Raw genomic sequence first — 25,392 nt, forward strand, 5'->3', positions numbered from 1 at the left:
ATTTTCCTATTAGAAAGAGAGTTAAATAAGAAGGATCTTAGAAACAGTTCACGATAACGGTTTATTTGAGAAGAAGAAAGATAAAAAGTTTTGATTGAATAACTTACCCGGGTATAGGAAGAGATTTCTCCCAACGATACCTCATTTCTTGAACAAACTCGTACCAGATGTGAGCAAAAGCTTTCAATCCACCGAGACTTTGAAGACAATGAGCCAATACTATAGACAACCTCCACGGAAGAGAATCCACGTTACAAGTTTTGTAACCTTTGAATTCTTCATCGATCTTTTTGAAAAATACCTTGAACAACAACAAGAAATGATAATTTTAAACTGGTTTAATGGAAACCGATTTAGGACACACATTTATTGTCAAATGTCTCCAATTTGGGATTAAAAAAAACGGAAGGATCATGATATTTTGATTTGTTTCCATTAATTTCAAAGTAATATCAATAGTAAAGTTCTTTGAATTACTGGAATTACATTATTCATCAAATTGCAATCAAAATAGTTAGGTTAGATTAGACTACAAAGAATGTTCACTATCGGCCATCCTATATGCTGCGCCAGTTTCTTATAAACAAATGGACATAGCTCACTACAGATGGAAAGTTGTCATAATGAATTTTTGAGAGCAGGAAATGACATGAACCGTAGGTATTGACTTGTTGGGAACTACATAGTATGAATTTTCATTTTCGTATTTAAAAGCTGTGATTATTATTTGAGATTAGGCTGGGTTATGTTAAATTAGATAGGTCTGCAGTTTTCCAGTAGATTTGAATGATACAAAATGAATCCAAATGTAGTCAATTTTTTTGTGTCATCTGGCATAAATTTATAGTTTTACATACTCACTTGAGAACAATCAACATCTGAAGATTCCTTATCTTCTTTACCATAAGGAGAAGCTGTTTTTTCATCAGCATCGGGAAACAAAAAGTACAATAATGGTACTAAAATTGATTCTGTAAGAGGTGGATTTGCACCTTTCCTCGATCGGGACAACGCCGGTCTTCCTGCTCTGGTTAATAACCTATAGATACAAATTGTCACTAAATATAAGTAACAATTGTATTAGATATCTAAATATACTTTGAACTACACTGTATTTAACTTCTAAATAAGTCAAACTAAGGTATTAATTGGGTAATTCAGTCCTCTATGAGAATTAGATAATATTTCATTAACTAAACTCATTGAACTGGGTTAAAATAAGTATATAGTCCAATATGATCCACAAATCTACTTTTTTTTTCTTTAAACGCCCAGTATACTAATTACTAAGATGGAAATGGTTTATTTAATGGCAAGAATTGAAAAGAACAAACCTTGATATTGATGGGACAGCAGGTTCTGTGAGAAGATCTAATGGATTTGTGTCAGCACTGGGTAAAGAAGCAAAATCTCCCAATACTTCATACATGGTGTTTTGGTTGTTGAAATTCTGAAAGAATTCAGCAACCGCATCTGCCAATAAACAAACTGGTTCTGCAGTAGTTTTTATCAAAACTGACCACTGCATAGCATTCATTGGAGAGAAACTACTGTGATTTTCTCTATCGATAATAACAATTTGGGACAGATGGTTCCAAGTTGTATTCAAAACTATAGCATTCACAGGATCCACAGTTACTCCAAATGGTAAAATACAGAGGGAATCTGATTCATAACTTTCGTTAAGTAAATCTTGTTTCCAAACATAATTACCAAAATCAGATAAAAGATATGTATTTCTTGAAGATATACTAATGTCATCGATATTACAAGGAGACATTATTTTAGATGTAAACAAATCTAAAATTCCATGTAAGTAGTAATAACACGATGGGCCTGCTTTTAAATGAACCATTTCAAAATTAGTTCTCATTATTTCGTTTTCGAATACTCCTAGATAACATTTTTGCCACTTTTCTCTTATCTGTATAAAAATTGGCCTTTGGCAGCTCACATTTGCTGATGATAATAAATTGCTGGATACAATATAAGCAGAACTCAGTAGAATTTTAATTTTACTTTCAGATGTGATTCCAGCAGAATTTGTAGGAGACAGTACCAAGTATTCATTGAGTCCATACCAAGTAAATAAAATGGAATGTTCTTCGTTATTTGATTCACTATATAACTCGAAATCGTAAGAAGTATCTAAAGGATTTTTAGGTGTGTCACTATTATCATTAATATCTGATATATCAGAACTTTCTATCTGTTTGGAATATAAATACAAGACAAACTCGGCGTCTGCAAATTGTAGTTTTTCGCTTTTTATATTCCATATGCTGCATTTATCTGTTGCGGCTTCATTTCTAGTATCATCCAACTTCCACTGATTGATAATTTCTTCCATTCTTGCCATAAAAACCTCCCATTCTGAGGCAGTTGTGAAATCTTGATGATAAAATTCACTGTCGTCTATCTCTTCATTCATTTTTTGAAAATATAAATATAGAATTTATACACAAACATAACATACAACAGCTGACTGTCAATTTTTGAAAGATAATGACATTAATGACAAATGAAAAATATAGAGATAATAAAGATAGAGAGAGCGCTATGTAAGTGAAATTACACTACTAAAAGAAATAGAAAGAGCAACAGTTTATCATTTTCTACCTCTCTTTATTCGCTATCAAAATCCTGCGGTTCCCTCACTCAAAACTTCACCGTCATCAGAACAGAGTAAAGAGGTATAGAAGTGGATATACTCATGTTCTTTCTCTCTTTATCATTAGTTCGGGTCCACTTAAGTAATTTGTTTTACCTTAATCACTCTATCTCTATTAGTTCTATGATGAGAGATCAAGAAAATAAATTGAAAAAATCAATTTTTCTAATTATTAGATGATTGATAATTGAGTAAAAAGTAGTTTATGGAATAGGAAAGGAAAAAAATAAATAAGTAATAGATCCCGTTGACATAATATTTGTATTAACCGCCATCTGTTTGAGGAAATCCGCTCTAATCTCTACATTCAGTATTATAGTAACCTGAAGAATTTGTACATGTAGAATGTAGAATAGAATACAAAATTTTATTTATTTTGAAAAAATTAAAAATCATGAATTTTTCATGAAAAAATAATAAATACAAATCAACATTGTTTAATACATTCCTTATAATAACAATTTTATAGAATCTTTAATATAGAATTCAGCTCTTTTCCAGTTGCCAGTGCATTTATTAATTATAAAAGTAACAGAATTAATTGTGAAAATATCAGTTACTTTATTATTTTAGAATCTATTCATTAATTAGTTTTAATTTCAACATTCTGTACTACTACTACCATCTACATCGGAAAGTTGAAATCAGCTTCAACGTTGAGTAGATTACTGTATAGTTTATAAAAGAGTAGTTCGTTAATTCAAGTATTGATGGCTTTCTATTTAGTATAGCCATTTGCTAGTCATTTGGCTTTTTTATATTAGTATTGAACATAAATGTATTTTTAGAGACTGTAACTGTTTTTTAATAAAGAACCCAAATGGCTTACATTTTTACATTTGGATTAAATTCAACAAAAGTAATTACTCCTAACAAGATTTACGTGATCACTACTGCGCAAATGATGCCCTTAATTGAATTTAGATTCTAAAAGGGATTAAATTCTAGTAGAAAAACAATTTTTAAAGATATATAGAATGTTCAAAATGTTCTCAAATTTTACTAACGTATTCTTTTTTCTTGGAATTGCAATTATTGCTGGGGTGAGCAGTTTAATTTAGTTGAATTAATTTGTCTTGTTTGTCAAAAAAACAGTTGAAATCTTATTTTAGGGAGCTGAATACAAAATAACGGATCAAGTATATTTTGATATTAATATTGAAAACGAGTATTTGGGGAGAATTATTTTGGGATTATTTGGTGAAGTTGCCCCGAAAACTTGTAAAAATTTCAAAGAAATTGTACAACATGGTATAAATGGTAAAAGTTATATAGGAACTAGATTCCATACAGCGATTTCCAGGGTAATGATTCAAGGTTAGAAATAAATATTACCGGAGGACTTCCAAAAGTTCTTATAACATTATAAATATAAAGTTAAGCTCATGTAATTACTGACTCATGTTTCCTTTTAGGGGGTGATATAATAAATGATGATGGTACTGGTTCTATAAGTATTTATGGTGATTATTTCGAAGATGAAAATTTCACGATTAAACATGAGTCAGCAGGATTGCTTGCAATGGCCAATGAGGGTATTTAAACTAATTCTTTTCAAAATAATTATTATTGAACTAGATATTTTTAGAATTTTAGATTCTAGTTCACGTTTTGTTATAGGTCCTAATACAAATGGTTGTCAGTTTTTGATAACAACAATGGCGTGTCCTTGGTTAGACGGAAAAAACGTTATATTTGGCAAGGTCGGTATAAAAATGTCGGTTTTGCCTCCAAAATGACTTTCTGACAAATTTTACTGCAAAAATTGACTGTAAAATATAATTTTTCAGTTATTTGCTGCTTTTAAATTAAATTAAACATCAAAATGGACCGAATTATATATGGTTAGATCTGATTAAATTATTTCCCAAGAACTCGAACAACAACCACTTCGGAGTGTTATTGAATTAAATTCCACTCTATCCGACTTTATTTTCTTCAAAAGTAGCTCCAGGGAGAAGCCGTTCACGTTAATGATAAATTTATATAGAGAATTGTAGACAAATAATTTTATAAGGGAAGTTTTGATTAATCCACAAACCTAATTGTTTACATTTTTAGAGTGAGCCATCATTGACCTTTTCACTTTCTGTGCTATAACAACTGTAGCCACAGTGTAGCCAAATTTACAAACAGTATAAGTTTATCGAGAAAAAATAAAATAAAATACGAGAAATTTAGTATTATTTGGAAGTAACTAATAGAAAATAGTGATTTAATTCATTCTTATACCAAATTGGTTAATATTAAAATTAAACTGTCCTTATAAAATAATAATTTCATTGTATAAAATTTTCGTATGCGATTTCTATACTACAAGAAAAAGAAACATGACAACACTGTTTACAATTTACGCTAGGTGGTGGCTGGATACGCCATAACGAATGAATTTATTTCTTGTGGCGTTGCCGTCCCGAAACTGTGCATCTATAATTATTTTTTTAATTATTTGGCTATTTTGGTATATACTTGTGATTTTTCTTGAAAAAAACTTCAATTATCATATAATTACGGTTCCTTGTTGTGTAGTTTGTGGAAAAGTACATTTATTCCCAGATTTAACTTGTCACAGTAAGTTTGGTTATGTTTTATGTCAGGAAAACAAATTTGTTCGTTGCTAGTGGCGTGCTATTTTCTTTATTATTTTTATTGAAATATTTTGTTGCCTTCCGTTTCTATTTAACTATTAGTACTAGTTTCTTGGACATTGTTTTTTGTTTTCCATAAAACAAGATATTTAGTATATAAAAGTAATTTATACTGGTAATTTTTTTTTATAAATAAATCTCGTTAGTTTAATACTTGAACTTTCCTTTTTGAACTAAATATCTAGGTTACGTAATACAGTTTACTGCAATGAAATAACTACAAAATGTTTTATTTATGGTAAAATTAGTCGATAATTAGTACACCACTGGCGGCATAACAAGATATACTTATTGCAGCGTTGCCATAAAGCATTTTGTGTTATTAGTTCTCACACAAATATTTTGCAAAACTTGTGCTCTATAACAGAATTAAATGTTTTTTCTTCATCTAATACTCATAATTTTAATAAATTCAATTTGTAGGTGCTTAAAGGGGCGGCCGTGGTTCATACAATCGAGCATTTGAAAACCGATATTAACGAAAAGATTTTAAAACACGTTTTCATATCCAACTCGGGGGTTATTGAGACTGAACCGTTTTACGAAGAATCTAAGAACTACGAGTAAGTTATAATAAACATCTTGTACGTATTTTTGGTTAATTTTTACATTATTTCGAATAAAAAATGGAAATTTTCATGAAAAGTTTCGCACTTCCATTCACTTTATTGATTTTATCAAGAAAACTCATTTATTTTTATGTATTATTATGAAAACAAGAAACGGATGAAGTTTCGAAAAGATTAACTTCTTTATGGCTAAAAACTCATAAAAAGCTCTAGATAAAAGGTTATATACATTTTTTTCGTAAAATCATCTTTTCGGCTGTTATGACTCAAAATATAATTGACTATTTTTTCATGGCGCTTGGCTGCCTCATCCCGTTATTGGCGGGGATAAAGTCAGAGGCCAAAAGAGACTTTAAAACAAAAATTTCAGGAAAAATTTGGAGTAGATAGCCATGTCGAGAGGGTCTGGAAATAGCCCGGTTGACATGAGAATCATTAAGATTAAGACTAATCTGTCTTTAACAGAGATGTATTACCTTATAGGTGTTCTACCTTTTCAACAACGGTCCCACCATTTGTTATAATTTTTTGAACGTCCCTTCTTTCATCCACCGATTCCTTTGAACTCGTAGGATACCATAATTTAGCCCACATAAGCTTTCTTCCTATTATCCATGTTAAAAAACTCAAAGTCGCGAATTAAAAGGCTTTATCTTAAGGGTAGAAACAAACGCATTGAGATAATTTATTGATTTATTCTTAATGGTGTTGACTGTCTAAGGTGAGACTAATTTATGAATAAAAAAAATATGTTTTAGGTTAACATTTTGGTCTTGGATAAAAGCTGGTTGGTTACCGTTGGGTTTCTCTTTTGCTACTTTGGCATTTTTCCAATTCATCATGGCGCAGTTGGATAAATACGAAATAACAAAGTCATAATTCAATATGTATTTGTTTATTTGAAACATTGTTTGTTGAATTTAGAATATATCTTATATTATATATATTGTTTGTTATAAATATATTAATAACCTAAATGAAGAGCTGATTTCAAATGTTCAGGACCTACAAGGAATTTAGCGATGACAAAAAGGCGTTTCGACAAATATTAAGGGAAGGCGACTGGATTTTCATAAAAGCATGAAAAACTTTTCAAAAATATCAGAAATTTTGTATTTTTAGAAAAAGACAAATTTCTGAAAAAATAACAAAGGACAGAAATAGCGTCAATATTTCTATATTATTCTCTGTAAAACTATTTAATTTTTTTAAAAAATATTATTGCGTTTTGAAAATCGTCGGGAATTTTTGGAAGGTGATAAACTTTTGGAAAGATGGCCTAAATTATTAGAAAGCACTAGAATTTTCCTGAATAAACCTAAATGAAGAGCTGATTTCAAATGTTCAGGACCTATAAGGAATTTCGTGATGACAAAAAGGCGTTTCGACAAATATTAAGGAAAGGCGTCTGTATTTTTCGAAAACTTTCAGAAATTTTCATAAAAGAGTGAAAAACTTTTCAAAAATATCAGAAATGTTTGAAAACGCTTCCAGATTTTTAGAAAAATACAAATTTGTAACAAAATTACAGAAATTATTTTTTGAAAAACGACTATTTTTGTAAAGAATATCATTGCGTTTTGAAAATCGTGGAGAATTTTATGAAAGTGATAAATGTTTTGAAAAATGTTCTAAATTATTAGAAAACCTTAGAATTTTCCTGAAGGCATTTTGACAAAATGCCTGATTATATTGAGGCATTTTACATTTTTTCTGTTATTTCCTAGCCACAATTGGATATAAGAAATAGACTTATTAACCACAGCTTTATTTCAAAATAAATACAAAAATAAATATTTCCAACATCAAAAAAATACGTAACTGCATAGATATCTAAATAAACTTTGACTATAAAATACTGAATACACTGTTCACACCACCACTACACCAACGATTACACTGACCGAGGCGCGTTTCGATAACCAAGTTATCGTCTTCAGAGACTGAAGGTAAACTGTTTACCTTCAAAGGTAAAGGTACTACTTATCCCGAATTCACCTTTTTTTGAAATAACGTTCCATTTGGTTTAATAATTAAATTTTTGGTTATTTTCCAAAAATTCCGGACTCATTTTTCGCTTGACGAATAGAAATAAAACAAATTGGTATGTGATAAATATTTATATTTTATAATTAAACAGGATTTAACTGGCTGTACGATTTTATAAATACAGACATGCTCTCTCGACCAGTTACGAATATTTTGTACATTCAATCATTAACTAAAAAAATTTCAGAGTAGTTACATCTTTTAACTATATATATATATATATAATAATATTTTCGAATTTTTTGTTCTTCTGGATTTTAGATACGTATGTAAGGACTCGCGACGAGTTTTCAATAATTTTTTTTGTTGAATTTTACATACATTAGGAGATTTTGTACTGGAATTGATGGGATCGAATCAGGGGTTTCGGGAACAATCGCTAACATTTAAAATGATCAAAATTTAAAAAAAATTTCGTAGTTCCAAAAGTTGGTGGAATATAATAAAATGATTCACTTCATTTTGTGATAAAATATTGACTTTTATGTTCTTTAATACTTTGTTTTAATAATTATCTAGTTTGTCTATAAATATCGGCAATTGTTCCGAATTCTTATACAAGGGGGTAAAAATAATAATAAAAACAGTCTTATAATACACAGTGTAGTAGTAATATTTACATAGAATGCCACCATGCTAAACGAAAATGGACAACATCTATAACAATACAGTGATTTTTTTTCATATTCTAAATTTTTATATATACAAAGTGTAAAGCTAAATACTGGCATCGCCAAAATGTCCATTGGACATATTTACGTTAACACCGCAATACGAATTTCTGAATTGCAAGGTTCCCAAATAAAAAAAACATCATTAAAAATCAAAATAATATGACAAATTTCTAGTTTGTTTCAAAATTCTGAGATCTGAGGTTGATCCTCTTATGAAATTACGAAACGCACCTTCAAAACAAACTTTTCAAATTCGTCACATTTTGAAATTTCATTTTCGTCGAAATATATTCCGATAACAGAAAAAAAATTTAACATGTGCATAGCGCAGAGGCGGGAGCTCAAATCTTGAGATTACAGAAGTATCAGAAAAGACATAATTGAAATTCAAAATCGTTTTAATTTATTGAACGGTCTCAAACCCAGTTGTAAAGATGATTGCAGTGCAACTTTGAAAAAAGTGCAATAAACCTGAAAAAGCTGATACAGTCGTAGAGGGTATAACAAAAATGAGTACTGAAGGGATCCGCCTGATTGTCCTTACTGCGTGTGAAGGATAATACAACATACAATACAATTTCTCAATACAACCACTACGTATCAAAAAAGCTGACCTAAACCGGATAGCAAGGAAGGAGCAAGCCCATAGGAACTCGAAGTAATCTGTACCGGGATGAAATACGGAAAAATATACATAAGGATAATAAGGAATTAGCAATGAAAGACAATAAAAACGATCTCTTCATCATGCAAGAAATAGAAACGTTATTTTTTCAAAAATTTGATCAATTTCGAGACCTTATGGAGAGAAAAACCTGACAGAAAGTTTCAAAAGTCTATAAATTAAATACTTATGATTTATTTATTTTTCTGTTTTTACAGTAGATGGTGTTGGGTCCCATATATAAGGAGCAGTCAATTGAAAATATGAAACTGGGTAAATTAATGAAACCCACCCCGTATAAATTATAATAAAGACATAAATGACAGTATAGACAATCCATTACTGTTCTAAATAGATCATTAGAGAAAAAAGTCCAAATCAGGAAAGTATGATGCAAATAAAGGACTTAATACATAACATATAACTTTCCATTCCTAATTTTTTGTTAAAATCATCACAAAATGGTTTTTTCAAGTACACCCAACTGTCGTATTCACGATTGGATTTGAAAATTTTTCCATCAATCCTCGTACATAATGAAAATACGCACCTAGTCGAGTATTTACAATTGTTATCTCCAGGATAGTCCCTAACAAACACCCTTATATAAAAATCGGTTTATATTGAGTCAACTTGGTGCATATCTCACAGGAGGTATAATTTTTTTGAGTTTGTTGGTTAGTGTTTCTGTTAAAAGTTATAGACGTTTAGAAAAAACGCTTTTAAATACCTTTCCACTTGATAAATTTGGCTGTTCTTGGATAAGATTTTGCAATTTTGCCATTTAGTTTGAAACATTTTAAAATGGCTGGATATACAAACAAAAAACTCAATGTTTGGGTTCCATCTGAGTTTATAGTACGGAATTTAAAGTCGTTATTTAAGAAATTTATAATAGGGGATGTAGGCATCTCGAAAAATTCACGCGCTGCATATTAAACAGAAAATTGAGAAATTGAAATCATTGTTTCTAATATAGATTAAGGGTTGGAATTTTCTGAAAAACTTCTTTAAACTACGTACTTTTAGATTCAATATTTAGTGACGGATAATTAAAAACTTTGTCCTTAACTTTTTCATTTGAATGTGGGAAGTCATAATACCATGAAAAAAATTTCCGGCACGGCCAGAAAATGCTTTGGAAATTTCAAATAGCTTTTGATACTTTACAAAATAGTTGGAGAATCTCCTATTGGATTTTCATGAAAATTTTTCGCTGATTTGTACGAGTTGAACGCAAAAAACGATGATTCAATGTTTATCTAAAATTTTTCTTAAGATTAGATTTCGACAAAATCACCCCAAATTTAATTAAACGCAAACTTTTTATTCGAATTCAATGACATTTCTTTCATAAAGCCGCACGGCACTCAAACCAAATTAAAAATAATGTTTACTCCGCGCATAAAAAACCGTCAGTCCACGTGGACTTGATGAATGTGTGTCAAAATTCATCATCTCTATTATTATTATGGACTTATCATTTCCATTGTTTACCAATGAAAGCATCGGATCGTAAACATAAATGCATTTCTATTGGCCGAAGCTGTCAGAAGGCGTATGTACACGATTTCTTTGAAATTTTCCTGCTAGACAGTTTGCGATAAGCAGTGGCGTGGCTAGGTGAGATTAATTTAATTCATGAATTTGCTTAAGTAAACGAATCAATCTGAAATTTCTCGTTAAATTGGAAAGAACTCCGATTGAGTGCTATAATTTATTTCAAGAGGCCTATGGGGGCAATTCTTTATCTCGTGTGCGTCTTTTTGAGTGGTTTGAGCTCTTTAGTGAGGGCCGAGAGAGTAAATCAAAATTGAAGGCAGTGTTGGGCGTTTTTTTCGACATTAACGATATCCTCAAGATTGAATGGATTCCATAGGGTCAGACTGTTAACCAGATTCACTATTTGTCAATTTTTGCAACACTGCGAGAAATAGTTCATAAAAAACGACCCGACTTTGCACCAGGACAACGCACCTACTCATAACACGCTATCTGTGAAGCAGTATTTGGCCAGTAAGCGCACTCCAGTGCTCGTACTCACCAGATTTGGCACCGTGCGACTTTTTTTTTGTTTCCGAAGATAAAATCTGCTTTGAAAGGGACTCGATTCGAGTCGATGAAAGCGGTAAAGCAAAAAACGGCAGAGCTTCTAAAGACACTCACCAAAAAAGACTTCCAGCAATGCTTCGATCAATGGAAAAAACGTATGGAAAAGTGTGGAGCGAGTGAAGGGGTGTATATTGTAGGGGTGCATTAGAATGTAGAATAATTTTTATAATAAAACTTTTTTTCTTAATAAGTCTCGTTATTTAATAGCCAGACCTCGTATACCTTAAACTCGATGATATTTTTTTATTAATATTTTATTAATTTTTGTGACAACGGAATATTTATATGAATAATATCGATTCGAATAATTTTGTATATTAATAAAAAAAGAAAATAATGAAGTGCATTCTGTCTAGATTTCCGTTATTTAGAATTTGGAAATATTTGTTTGAAATAACTTCCAAATAAATAAAAATATACATAAAAGGTTTGTTATTTATGAATTTGGGATACGGTTGAATATTATTATCATAAAAAAATTTGGTTTACATATTTTTTTTATTAATCATTAATAATATAAACTTTCTGTCGTAAGTTTACATATGTATGACATAATTCATATTAACACGTGTCATTGATAATAATTTGAAAAAAAGAAATGTTACATGAGTAAATGAAGTCTGGAGTGTAAATCGGACATCGAGGTACAACTAGACATCATCAAACAGGATGAGGATGGTCCTAGGAGTATCTGGCTTGACCTAGAGATGGCGGTAGTTGCTTGCAAGAATACCACTGTATTAGAAAGTAAACACCACGTTGTTTGGTATTTGTTTGGCAACCAGAATTATATTTCGTTTTGTTTTTTAATGTTACAAAACATTCCAAAGATGTCAAAAGTACTTTTAATTATTTAGAATAATAAATTTTTATGCACCACACATTTTCTAAACAAAATTTTTAATGATATGTTTCTTGTTTTGGAAGTTTTTTGAGTTAATGAGACAGTACAGATACTATGAAGTGAAAACAACTGACCTTTCAGTTAGTCTTTATCGAAAAGAACATTCTACATATCAAGTTGAGCCTCAAGAATCAGTTTGTGAAGATGGTCATTATTATATATCTCTAAAAGCGTCCACTGTTGAGAAAAAATATGACTTAGATAACATTTACGAATTGGTATCACAGCGTAAAATCAATTGAACCAAAATATAAGTCGAATGACAGCGAGGGATGCATCTCCAATTAGAACACGAAGTAGAGGTCGACCACAAAAGAAGTGGAGTCACAATTTGGAGACAAGATGAGGAAAGACAAAAAAGCTGAACATTTGGGGAAGTTTTAAAGTTTTTGAACAATTATCGCGATTAGTTTCCAGTCGATTTAAGAGAGATTAGTATTGATTGAGTTAAACACTTTCACCATGAAATTGAAGTGATAAAAAATCTACTGGAACACTAATAAGTTGGGGGATTATTGTGGGAAGTTCGTGGGAAAGTTTAGTAAGCACGAGCTTCCGTTAGCTTCAGTTAATTTTGAATCCTCCCTGTCCTTAAATGAAAATTATTGTTCAAAGAAGTTTTTCGGAATCGAAAAAATATTAGAATGTTTTTCTATTCGAGTTGGAAAGTTGAATCTTCTTGGGACGGTTTAAAGTTTACTTCTTGAACATGATTTCTTTCTGGGATTGATTAGGAATGAGTGAGAATTTTGTGGAGAAGTTTAGCCACCGATTCGTTATGGAAAAAGCTACAAAGGATACTCCAGACGAAAAAAAAGGGAAAGTGTGAACCCGCTGACGAGATCCCGTTTCATTAATTCCTTCGCATACGATAGGGCTTCAGTGTAATTTATTTCAAAACTATAGGGAATGCCAGGTTTTTTTACAGACCACAAAAATCAGGTATTGAAGTAAAAAAGAATGAAAACTGATGATTCAAGTGATGGGGAATGATTAACAATTAAGGAGTAATTAGAAACTAAGCAATTCAAAAAGTCGTAACCATACACTTAGCTATTATAATACAAGACGCTAAAAACTATTTTCTTCATTAAATATTTCTAATTACATAGCAGCTTTTCAGCTACCTTTTGCAGCTTGTTACAGCTATTGTATCACAGTAAAAGTCATTGCCTCTATCCGTTTCAATCCAAAGATGTTTCAAAAAAAAATAAAGGTTTTTTATGATGTCAAATTTTGAAGATAGAGATGTACGGATTAGGTTGTGTTTTTGAAAACAATTTTACATTCAATAGCTCGAAATGTGAATCGGAATATTCACAAAATTCAGTCATAATCACTAAAATTATATCTCCATTCATCTCTACCGTTATTCTACATAAAAATTTTTGATTTAATCATCTGAAACACCTTATTCTAGACTAGCAAAGTAGGAATAGCGCCGCAGGGGTGCTGATTTCAGGCAGCCAACCCCTCCCTGTTAGCTGTTGGTGTTAGAAGATCTTCTCTAGGCGCATCGGCTGCGCTTTTCCTTTCGAAATGAAGATCCCAAAGACCTCTGGTGTCGGGTTCGTGGCTGGGCGGTCTCTCGGAGCGTTCGGGAGAACTCGCCTGAGATCTTAAGGATTCCGGTGGCGGATAACCAAAGCCTAAGAGGCCACTATATTTACCCGCTCCCGTTAGTCCGTTGTGATTATTCTGGACTAGAGATATTTCGTTTAGCTGAAACAAATACACTGGTTTTTTGATATTGAACAAAACACTTGACAGATATCTTTGAACAAAAGCGAACCATAATAAATCTAATCAAATATTCTAGTCAATCTGACAGAGGTAATAGAAACAACGAAATACACTGGAAAAAGTAATAGAAATGGAGAAATATTACGTTAGTATAGAAGCATAAAGTGAAGTAGATGTAGAAACAAAACTTCTAAAGTTTACTAACTAGTTAATGAGGCAGAGGATACAGTAAAAGGGCACCAACAAAATTTAGAAAACAGAAAAAAGAAAGTTATAGAATTAAAGAACCATACGAGAAGAAAAATAAGAAGATGAAGAGTAGATACAAAGAAAATAAACTAGGTAGTGAGAGAAAAATGATAAAAAGACAAGAGGAATATACTGAAATTACTTCATACATAAATAAAATTGAAGAAAAAATTGTTAAAAACAGTATATCGAACATAATCAAATAATATTAAGATAAAAGAAAGGGATAATTAATTAGAGAAGGTGTACAAAAGAAACAGGAGAACAAATTGGAGGATATCCAACGGAATATAGCACAAGAAGCAAAAGAAAGTGTAGAAAACAAGTAGGAGAAAAGTATAAAAAAACTGAGGATTAAATTTCGTAAATACTATTTATTATAAATATCGTTGTACTCACCTTTTGTTGCATTCCGTTAAGGAATGGAGCCGGTAGGTACGGGTAGAAGAGATCTGGTCTCCGCTGGAGAAATTCTGAATCCTTGGGTGTCATGGGAATGGGAGGTAGATCGAGAGACATGCGGCGACCTCTTCGAGATGCCCCGTTGCTCCACATATGAGTTCCCATGTGAACCTAAGCAATAAAAAAAGTTAAATTAAACTTTCATGTCGAGTTTTTTTACCTTAATTATACTGTTATACATCATATTTTTTTTGTATCAATCAGATTTTGGTTCCAGCAATGGAAATTTGTATAGAAACTTCATAAAATGGTTTCGAAGCTTGAAAAGTTGATGTTTGTAAGACCAATTCGACGAATTTTCAAAGAAAACTTACTTTACTTTGAGAAAATATGCTTTATATAAATAATCTCCTCCCACAAAGACATTTTTATAAGTGATAGGAGGAAGCTACATGAATTTGGTAGAGAACCACTTTCAAATTGTTTTCCTCGTGAAAAATTATATTCACCAAACGGCAAAAATAGTATCTTTCATTAAAATTAATCTATCTATCAGATTTATGTTGAATTTTTAATGATGACATCCAAAATATGGTGAAAATTAACAATCTAAGCGTTGTTGAATTCTAAAAAGTTAGAGTTTCTTGCCAAATGTCTGTCTGTCTTGCAATCGTTTTCGTTAGCATTTAATAAACAAGTCAAATTGATTCTTGTTGGGTATACTTGAGACTTAGATGCATGATGGGTACTTTATTTTCATCAATTCCATATAAAGTTCTAAAATATTTTGCTTTGTTTATGTCTTTATGGTATCACTCAATAAGTTCTATCTGATTATCTTTTGGGGAGTCTCATTTGATCTAGAATGTCGATCGTTGACTTCAAGAAATTAATTCTCTTTGTCATGTAACCTCGGGAATGTAAACAACCTAACCAGACTTACATTCGATTCGTCTCTTTTTCATTATTAAATTTGAATATTTGTCCCAATTCTTAGCTCGACCGTGTCCAGACTTTTAATTTGGAAACACCGCATTCTACACACAAGGTTATGGCATCAGTTTTTGGTAAAAATTTTCATCGTCTATTCTCTTTTTAACTTTTCTATTAGATACTACGTTCAACAAAATCACTTTCTGTATTCTTTATCAAGTACCGCAACTTATTTTAAAATGTCATATTGTAAGTGTCTTTAAATTTAATTTCCTGACAATTTTCCTACCAATTGAAGTTTTTTGATAAAAATAGTTATGGCTAAAGCGTGGCAGAAAAATTCCCTACACCCTTATTTTGTTAATAACGACAAATAACAAATTTCTTCTCTTTTTTTATTAAATTAATTTTTTAGTAATTGTTTTTTGTCGTACGGCATTAGTAAAGCAAAAAGCGAACAATTAAAAGAAGAAACTTACCTTGAGATTACCCTTGGTGGTGAACGCCTTCTGGCATACTGTACATCTGAAGGGTTTGTCTCCCGTGTGGGTCCTCATGTGAATCTGCAGGGCTGAACTCGAAGAGAAGTTCTTATTGCACACGTGGCACAAATGCTTACTTGATTGTAAGCCTGCAAAACACACGCACACCACACACATTAGCCCACAACCTTAGCTCAGTTAGTGCAAGCGATGACAGTGTTATTAATTTTTAATAATCGAAGAATAAATTTAGCGAAAATATAATTAAAACATCTTACTTTTTGGTTATTGGTAAAAAATATGTCTTATAGAATATCAACTAGGTTCAATAAAATGAAAATTATATAGAGAAGAGTACAAATATTTGTACTTTCTTAAATGGTCTAGCGCAGAAGCCGAGCTGCTGTTGCAAGGTTCCTAGATTCTTAGCGCGTTCTTTCTCTATCGTCGTCTAAACAAACATAGAGCAGGAGAAGCGATTAGACCGTGGCGCAAGAAAACTAGTGTGTAGAGGAAGATTCTAGATAGTCGAAGCGCAAGTTTTGACGATACCACCAATAACTTTACGTAGTATAATGAAGTTGAACTCAAAATTGCGCACCAATAAGATACATTTAGTGCAAGAATTCAAATAAAATGATCCAATTTTAAGAAAAATCTTCGTTCATACGATTTTTGATGCCTGTGACAGATTTAATAACATTTTCTTCTCGGAAGAATCCAAAGGGGTATATCAAGAACAAAATTGTAGATTTTGGAGTAGAGAATATTCGAAATTGAAGCAACAAAGACCTTTGTATTCTCCAAAAGTGACGGTTTAGACAGCAATATCTTCGAATGGCACTTACTTACTTACTTTTTTGAAAATACACGCGGCCATCCAAATTTCAATGAAATTGATTTCATTGCCTTTCCATAGCCCCTCTTTACCTTCATCCGATTCTTTTTTATTTGGTTTAAAAGATTGTTTCAACAAACAGAGACTAATACTCAAATTAAACACTTTTTTTGGATATTTCGGATACAAAAATGACATTGGTCGATTGGTTTAAACAGAAATTTCCATCCAAATAAAAGAAGAACTAAAACTTGAAGATGCACAAAGCTCTAGAAGAAACTAATAGAACAGAAGGAGATCAAAGGATACAAAAATTATACTGAAAAATTAAAAAAATATGCAGGAACCAAACGGCCATATTTTGATCAAATTTTTAATAATTTACTCTTCGATTATTTTGTATCGCCTCGCTTTTTTGCCTTTTTTATATACAAATATACCAATGACATAATCAAGTATGATATTAATATTGATAACGCATCATATAAATTAATTTTGAAATGCAATAAATTGATGTCTTCCTCTTTTTAAATTTCGTTAACAGTATTTTCTATTCCAATATTATCTCTTATAACTTCCTTTCTTTCATCATAGTTACTTTCAAATCAGCTGCATCATGAAACTCAAATGTTTTATCAGAAAATTAATTGATCACCATATAACTTTGCGTGGAACTAAAATATCATTACAACCAGCACAAACAAAAGGTATTAATATAGACGCCCTGAGATTTGTTAAAAATATTGTATTAATAGCAGACGATATCGACGATGTCGAAACCATGCTTGATAATATGGATAAAACCTCCAACATATATAAATCAAAAACAAACTACATGACAAATCTCATGTTTAATTGAAGCTCTATTGTATTAAACAAATCAGCTCCTACGAATAGTTGGGCACAAAATTAACATTGGCAGAGACAGCCAGACCTGGTTTATCTATGAGGAACACAGTGACAAATATTATTATACAAGAAGTCAGGTTCAAAGGAAACAAAACCAGCTTGAAATAGAGCTGGGTGGTCAAAGTAGATAGAAAAACAGTCGGTAAAGCAAAATAATTATTGAATATAGATCCAGGGAACATGCCCTTTGAAGTAGAAGGCGCAATGGTGAGATGATATAAAGAGGATGGTTCCCAGCGACTAGGTGTTTGATAATGATGACCATGATGTGTAAGGATTTGATAGATACTGTATTGTGACAATTTTCACATAAAAATGTCAAAATGTATTGTACAATAATGGATTGCGTGAATATCTGTAGAAACATACAGAAATATATGTCATTGAAAAATGGGACAAGTAGATATTAGAGCTCTAAGCTCCAGTGTCATACAATCCAAACTGGACAAGCTAAATGAGCTAGCTAAGAAGAACATAGTTTCCTTTTAAATGATTCCGAGATAATCTAGTATAGAGGAAACGAAATAGCTGACAGACTCGATCAAGTAGATGCAGACAAACCCTTTAAAGGACTTTTATCCTTTTGTGGTATCAGCTAGAGAAAAATAGAGAGAGCATTGGGAAGAAATGGAAAGGAGTTAGATGTACCAGGTGTCATGACTGAATATTTATGTAAAAAGGTTTTCAGCAACAGTCTGCTTTCTTTTTCAGTAGCTACACCATGGAAACATGTAGAAATATATGCAATTAAAAAATGGATCAAGCAGATATTAGAGCTGCAAGCTCCAGTGACATAAATCCCAATTGGATAAACTGAATGAGCTAGATAAGAAGAAAAGAGTTTCCGAGACAGTCTGGACTCGATCAAGTAGATGCAGACAAACCCTTTAAAGGACTTTTATCATTTTGTGGTATCAGCTAGAGAAAAATAGAGAGAGCATTGGGAAGAAATGGAAAGGAGTTAGATGTACCAGGTGTCATGACTGAATATTTATGTAAAAAGGTTTTCAGCAACAGTCTGCTTTCTTTTTCAGTAACTACACCATGGAAACATGTAGAAATATATGCAATTAAAAAATGGATCAAGCAGATATTAGAGCTGCAAGCTCCAGTGACATAAATCCCAATTGGATAAACTGAATGAGCTAGATAAGAAGAAAAGAGTTTCCGAGACAGTCTGGACTCGATCAAGTAGATGCAGACAAACCCTTTAAAGGACTTTTATCATTTTGTGGTATCAGCTAGAGAAAAATAGAGAGAGCATTGGGAAGAAATGGAAAGGAGTTAGATGTACCAGGTGTCATGACTGAATATTTATGTAAAAAGGTTTTCAGCAACAGTCTGCTTTCTTTTTCAGTAACTACACCATGGAAACATGTAGAAATATATGCAATTAAAAAATGGATCAAGCAGATATTAGAGCTGCAAGCTCCAGTGACATAAATCCCAATTGGGTAAACTGAATGAGCTAGATAAGAAGAAAAGAGTTTCCGAGACAGTCTGGACTCGATCAAGTAGATGCAGACAAACCCTTTAAAGGACTTTTATCCTTTTGTGGTATCAGCTAGAGAAAAATAGAGAGAGCATTGGGAAGAAATGGAAAGGAGTTAGATGTACCAGGTGTCATGACTGAATATTTATGTAAAAAGGTTTTCAGCAACAGTCTGCTTTCTTTTTCAGTAACTACACCATGGAAACATGTAGAAATATATGCAATTAAAAAATGGATCAAGCAGATATTAGAGCTGCAAGCTCCAATGACATAAATCCCAATTGGATAAACTGAATGAGCTAGATAAGAAGAAAAGAGTTTCCGAGACAGTCTGGACTCGATCAAGTAGATGCAGACAAACCCTTTAAAGGACTTTTATCCTTTTGTAGTATCAGCTAGAGAAAAATAGAGAGAGCATTGAGACACCATTGGAAAAGAATGTATATAGAGGTGAAACAATCTACAGGAATTGAGACAGGCAAAGATACTCATGGCACTGTCGTCGCAAATATCTGTTTGACAAAAAATGATAGGAATTAGGCTTTTCATTAATTACATATAAAAAAAAATGATTAATGATAGTTGTAAGTCTTGTATTTGAAACGACATAATGTGAATTGTGTTTTATATTAATATAGGAATCTACTAATGCAGCTGTCTATTATTATTGCTACAACTTCCATCATTGTATAACGAACGGAATTTGGCACACATGTTTGACATAAATACTCGACAAATGCTATAAATCAGTTATTTAAATCAATTACTATTTTTTTCCAAACGAGATTACAATTCGATATAAATATCTGAAAGATATCGATCGCTTGTTCGAGTATTTTATAAAAAAAAGTCGATAATGAGGCAACGTTTACAGATGTTTAGATTTTAAAGTAAAGATATTGAAGTTTATATAAAATTCCAAAAAGTAATTCGATTATATGATGCATTTTTGTTTCGATCGAATCGAGTCAAGTTACAAATATAGATATTTGTAAAATTTATTACATTTTATGCAATAGAATACCAGAAGAATTTATTTTATTCTGTAGCATTTTCAAATACTTTTCAGTGCTCGATTTTTTTATATGCTGGAAAATTTGTGGAGGCTGTGCTCGCCTCTAGAAGGGAAACATACAACCTTTTATGCTCATAATTCAAATTTTAAAATCCCATAGGTTTCCAGAGACGTTCCACTGCAAACTGAATAGTAAACAGTTTGTCCAGGTCCGCATTACTATATTCTATTTTCAGAATCAGTGAATCATTTAAATGTATAGATAAACAACATTAGATAACAAATTCCTTAATTAAATCGGTTACTAAATAAAATTATACTGAAAAATGAATTCATCTAAATAGGGTATTAAGCAAAGTTAGAAATATTTTTTCTACAATCATCAGGTAGGTATATTAAGTACAATTTTTGGTTGATTGATTATGGTTTTACCAGTATTTTCGGTATTTGATGACTGGCATTATATTCTAGATAAAACAAATCCAGTGATTTGATACAAAAAATGACGTGAAAATAATGCTAAGATAAAAAAAATGTTCTCAAACTACCCCTTGTTTCTGAGTTACAGGCTTTCAAAGTATTTAAATTATACATTATGAATTTTTAATGGATGATTACGTATGTCCGCGTGGGGGCGAATCATGCTCAATGGTTAACAATCCGTTACATCTACAGGGACAACCTGTACAATCTAAAGATAGCATTTTTCAATCGATTTTTTCTCAAGTCGATAAAATTTATGGGTTAGGGGATATGTAGATTTTTAGATCATTGTAAATGTCAAGGAAATCGTTCGCCATAAAGTGACATTCTGAAAAAAATTATCATAAATTGTGTTTATGTATCGGAAATTAATTATGGGAAATAATAAAGACGTCCCGTGTGAAACCAGCTACATCAGTTAACGGTACTTTTCGAACAAATGTACTATCAATTGATCATTACGAACTAGTTTTTTTGATAAATTGTAGGATAACCAACTAAATTTTTTTCATTTAAATATTTTCCTTATGTAAGTAACACGATATTCGACTGTATACCGTTCAATTAGAAATATTCGATTGTGTTTTAATACCTCTTGTAAGTACTTCCAATAAATATTCACAATTTATGATAATTTTTTTCAGAATTTCTCTTTATGGCGAACGGTTTACTAACAATGATCTAAAAATCTACATATCTCCTAAACCATAAATATTATCGAGTTAAACACGGAGTACCTTTTTGTTAAAAAATCGATTGAAAAATTCATTTTTGCTATCTTTAGATTGTACAGGTTGTCCCTGTAAAAGTTACGGATTGTTAACCATTGGGCATTGGGAGTCGTCCCAGCTCTTCATAATGATCGAATATATAATTTAGAAAATATACTTCAAAGGTCTATAACTTAGAAACGGGGGACGGTACGAGAAATTTTCTTATCTCATTGCATCATTTTTACTTCATTTCCACATTCCCAAACTAGATTTTATCTTAAAACAAATATATTCACTGCCAGCTGGAAGATTTCTGCCAAAAAACCCAATGAAAATATGCAAATTTTGAATATCTAAATTTGTAACTTGAAATGACCTTTTTGGAGTGAGATTTAGAAGAAATACTTACTGGGAGGGCGTTTAGGTAAAGGTAGTTCAGTCTCAGTGGGTTCTCTTTTGATTTGCTGCGATTCCAGCTCATGTTTCTCCGGTTGCGATGGTACCTGAGGCGGCTGAAGTACTTGAGGAGGTTGTAGAGGGTTTTGAGTTTGGGGTTGTTCGTTATCACTTGGAGGTTCCATTTTAGGTAAACTTGGAGGTAACGGTGTACTATCCTCACTATTCATATTAGGCGGTTTATTGTCGAACATGTGAGGCGGCATATCTCGTATTTTATGTGTTAGCATGTGTTGTTTCATGTTACCCTGTAACAAAAGAAAAGGAATTGTGAGTTTTTTTTTGAAGAGGTGTTTTTTTGGCGGGTCTTACCGCCTTTTTAGTCCTTGATGAGGCGTATCCAGGCGTCATCGGTAAGCAAAATACTGAAGGAACGGAGTTGAACAGTGACGATTTTTGATTTTGCGCTCTCAAGTGTTCTACTTCCTCCTGGATACGCCTCTGCGTACATTGACAACCATCCTGAAACACAGACCAATTCAACAAACATTCTAAGTACGTTTTAACATATTTCAACAGTTTTAATTGCTATCAAAAACTGGAATCAAATATTTGTTGATGAGAACCGAGCCAAATTGATCTCTCCGAAGACATTTACTTTCAACATTAACAATCCCTCTATCTCTCAAAACTACGGGGGAATACATAAAAAGACGTTTTATGGAAATTTGAATTGATGATATGATAATTTCAATAACTGTATTGAAATCCGTTCTGTATTCATTAAAGTGTCAAGTAAAAATATTTTTCGTTTGAATTTTCGAAGGAGAAAGAGACGGATGAAAAATTTTCGGCATTTTGTACGACAATTTAAGTCAAACAAGAATAATGGACGTCGACAAAATCATCTTCAATGTATAAAAAAACCTCAATCAGAAATAGACCACTTAGACATGCGACACAAGTTATGTCTGGCTGAAAGCCAACGTTTAATTCGAGATGTGTCTCCTATTGTATCATTAAAAATAGATCCGACAATCTGACAAGTTAATTTTCTGATTATTACTCTCAAAGACAACGAGTATGATTTTATTCCTTACAAGAAAAACCCAAATATTTTCATTCTTCAACTTAGAATTCCACTTCACTCACTTACTCATCTTCTAACTTACGTTTTTATTTCTTATATCGTTAATTAATTATCGTTCTGTTTTACAGTCATTTCCGAGTTCGAAATTAATTTGTTGTCGACCTACCAAGGTATGGACTTTTCTGGTACAAATCAATGTCTTGGGATAGGAACAGGATAGGAATACAACGTTTACAAGTTTAACTAGATCAAAATGTGGGATTCCCTAGAGTATACATATGGACCCCAATTACATAACCTCATTCGTGATAAATAACAATCGTTATTGATTAGTTTTCTCGCAAGTGGGGCCCACGTGAACCCTAAGTGGGAAAATCCAGCCTTAAAATAAAAAAAAAACAGTCTATTATTCCCTTTTTCTATCCAAACTGTTGTTTCAATGCATTTGTATGACATCATTTTAGTGGGAATCGCCACCTGTTGGACAGAGTCACCATTAAAACCTTGGTGTTGACATATTTTGCTATGTCAAACCATAATATTGCTAGAATTCAAGAATTTCCGATTGTTTTTTCTCTGTTTCTTCATCCTACATTCCTCTTTGTTTTTGAAATCTATAGTTTCCATTCTGTTGGAGGATATTTATGAAAATCTACTTGATTCCACGAGGATCAAAACCTCTCCACGGCGTGAATTGAATCGCCACAACTATCCTTTATATTGTGATTAGATCTACGTTTTATAGTATTTTTTTTTTGTTAAACGTTTCGTGTTATGTGCTCAATTTGGATATTTCACTAATACTTCTAAGTAGATAAACGCTTACCTTTGTCGAGAATCCTCTTTCACAAACGGTGCATTTAAAGGGTCTTTCTTTGGTATGGCTTCTGTAGTGGATTTCAAGTGCAGAGTTACAAGCGAAAGTCTTGAAGCATAAGTTACAGGTTGTGTTCCCACGTCCTGAAATCGAAACCGAAAATTATTACTCACGTTTATTAAATATTAAAAATCGACATTGATAAAAATAAAACCGTTTTCGTATAGTACATTTAAAGTCAATGTGAAAAATAACAAACTATTACTCAAGACTATACGGGTAGAGGTGCCCCATTTAGATTAAGCTGAGCTGGGGCTCTAAATATGTCAGATAATTTGACGTTAAACCACTTTCACAGGTTCCTAATTCAATAAATTATTCTCCTTTTAGCATATCTTTGAACCACAATTTTTCCCTGGAATATAAACTATAGAAATTCATATTCATGATGTGGTCAAGATATTCAAGTTTCCACTATATGAAAGATCCCTACTTCTTTCTCCATTCTTTTATTTCTGTCCATAATATTTGTAGCACCTTACGATGGATTTTAGTCAAAATGCGTTTGGGGTTGAAGCTTCTACGCTAAGAGGATTTAGAATACTTAGGACTTTCGTGTTCTCCAGGTCGGGTTTTCTCGATTCGAATCGTTATGTCTAAACACTATTTTACGGATTTAATTTAATCAGATGTTCATATTTATCGACTATTTCACCTTCCACATTGAGTTGTTTACTAGGTTACGAAAAAACTGCGAAAACCTTGAGTCAAATCGTCAAGGAATTCTAGGGGGCTATGGTAGTAGCAAAAAGTTGGAAAAATGCTTGTTCCTCTTCGGTTTCAAGAAAAGTGGTTATTAACAAGGAAGAAGAGGAAAGAAGATGTTTCGGGGGAAGTCGTTGCTTGGTGAAATAAAAACCTTAAGGTTTGTTTTGTCATAAGGAAGGAATCTGAGGATGAACTGCTCAGAAAACAAGATATTTTTCAAATGATTGAGTGTGGTTAGTGGCTACCAGATCAGCCGTTCAATTGAGAGTGTGATAAAATTTGCTTTGGGTTTTGGGAAAAAAAAACTGTCTTATAGTTCACCATAGAAAAATAAAAAATATAGAAGTTCCTCTAACAGGGATTAAAAATATTTCTATAGAAACTATAATAAATTTTGTTTGGGAAAAATGTATATTTTTGAAACTGAATTCTCCTCTTCTCACAATTGTTTACATCCAAAATTATTAACAACGACTCAACTTGAAGATAAAAATTGTTGTTTGAAATGGTGCGGCTATAAAAATTAATAACGCCAACCATTTACCTAACGGTTTATTTCGAGGTAGAATATTTTATGAGAATGTTTGCTGGCTAGTGACATGATTTTACGGAAAAAGTGGAACCATTTAAATGTTTTAAAAATCCAAAAATACTTTCATTAAACCCGTGACTTCTTAAACAGATGCGAGAGACACGTTGTTCGTCAAAAATATTTTGATGTTTTGTTTACACACAAAAGATATTTTCATTTTGCGTCGCCACAATTTTTAT

General features: G+C 31.9%; 3 protein-coding genes across 9 annotated transcripts in view; 1 reads left to right on the top strand and 2 right to left on the bottom strand.

The window, feature by feature from the left end:
* LOC130903965 (rab3 GTPase-activating protein catalytic subunit) overlaps nt 1–2,507 on the bottom strand; it is a 51,369-nt gene extending 48,862 nt beyond the window's left edge. Inside the window, exons 1-3 of the mRNA XM_057816427.1 lie at nt 1,335–2,507; nt 862–1,039; nt 108–301 (exon numbers count right to left, since the gene is read on the bottom strand). Coding sequence (XP_057672410.1) covers nt 108–301; nt 862–1,039; nt 1,335–2,431 — 1,469 coding nt within the window. The 5' untranslated portion in view covers nt 2,432–2,507. The remainder of the gene's footprint in view (nt 1–107; nt 302–861; nt 1,040–1,334) is intronic.
* Nucleotides 2,508–3,621: 1,114 nt separating this feature from the next.
* On the top strand, nt 3,622–6,869 carry LOC130903669 (uncharacterized). The gene is made up of 6 exons (XM_057815896.1): nt 3,622–3,714; nt 3,784–3,988; nt 4,087–4,206; nt 4,292–4,374; nt 5,743–5,882; nt 6,647–6,869. The coding sequence occupies exons 1-6, from the start codon at nt 3,649–3,651 to the stop codon at nt 6,765–6,767; spliced, it is 735 nt and encodes a 244-aa protein (XP_057671879.1). The 5' UTR covers nt 3,622–3,648; the 3' UTR covers nt 6,768–6,869.
* Nucleotides 6,870–7,993: 1,124 nt separating this feature from the next.
* LOC130903985 (homeotic protein spalt-major-like) overlaps nt 7,994–25,392 on the bottom strand; it is a 156,900-nt gene continuing 139,501 nt past the window's right edge. For 2 of the 7 annotated variants that reach the window (XM_057816461.1, XM_057816460.1), the window contains exons 5-10: nt 23,863–23,996; nt 22,319–22,468; nt 21,960–22,254; nt 16,098–16,249; nt 14,683–14,856; nt 7,994–14,013 (exon numbers count right to left, since the gene is read on the bottom strand). In XM_057816461.1, coding sequence (XP_057672444.1) covers nt 13,750–14,013; nt 14,683–14,856; nt 16,098–16,249; nt 21,960–22,254; nt 22,319–22,468; nt 23,863–23,996 — 1,169 coding nt within the window. In that variant the 3' untranslated portion in view covers nt 7,994–13,749. The remainder of the gene's footprint in view (nt 14,014–14,682; nt 14,857–16,097; nt 16,250–21,959; nt 22,255–22,318; nt 22,469–23,862; nt 23,997–25,392) is intronic. The other 5 variants (XM_057816464.1, XM_057816463.1, XM_057816462.1 and 2 more) reach the window with 4 other exon arrangements.

This window comes from Diorhabda carinulata, chromosome 2 (assembly GCF_026250575.1).
Source record: "Diorhabda carinulata isolate Delta chromosome 2, icDioCari1.1, whole genome shotgun sequence".
Lineage (NCBI taxonomy): Eukaryota > Metazoa > Arthropoda > Insecta > Coleoptera > Chrysomelidae > Diorhabda > Diorhabda carinulata.

Coding starts and splice junctions, on each gene's coding strand:
- LOC130903669 (XM_057815896.1), top strand. CDS start 3,649: ATGTTCAAAATGTTCTCAAATTTTACTAACGTATTCTTTTTTCTTGGA. Junction 4,207..4,291: donor GCTTGCAATGGCCAATGAGG/GTATTTAAACTA, acceptor GTTTTGTTATAG/GTCCTAATACAAATGGTTGT. Junction 4,375..5,742: donor AAAACGTTATATTTGGCAAG/GTCGGTATAAAA, acceptor TTCAATTTGTAG/GTGCTTAAAGGGGCGGCCGT.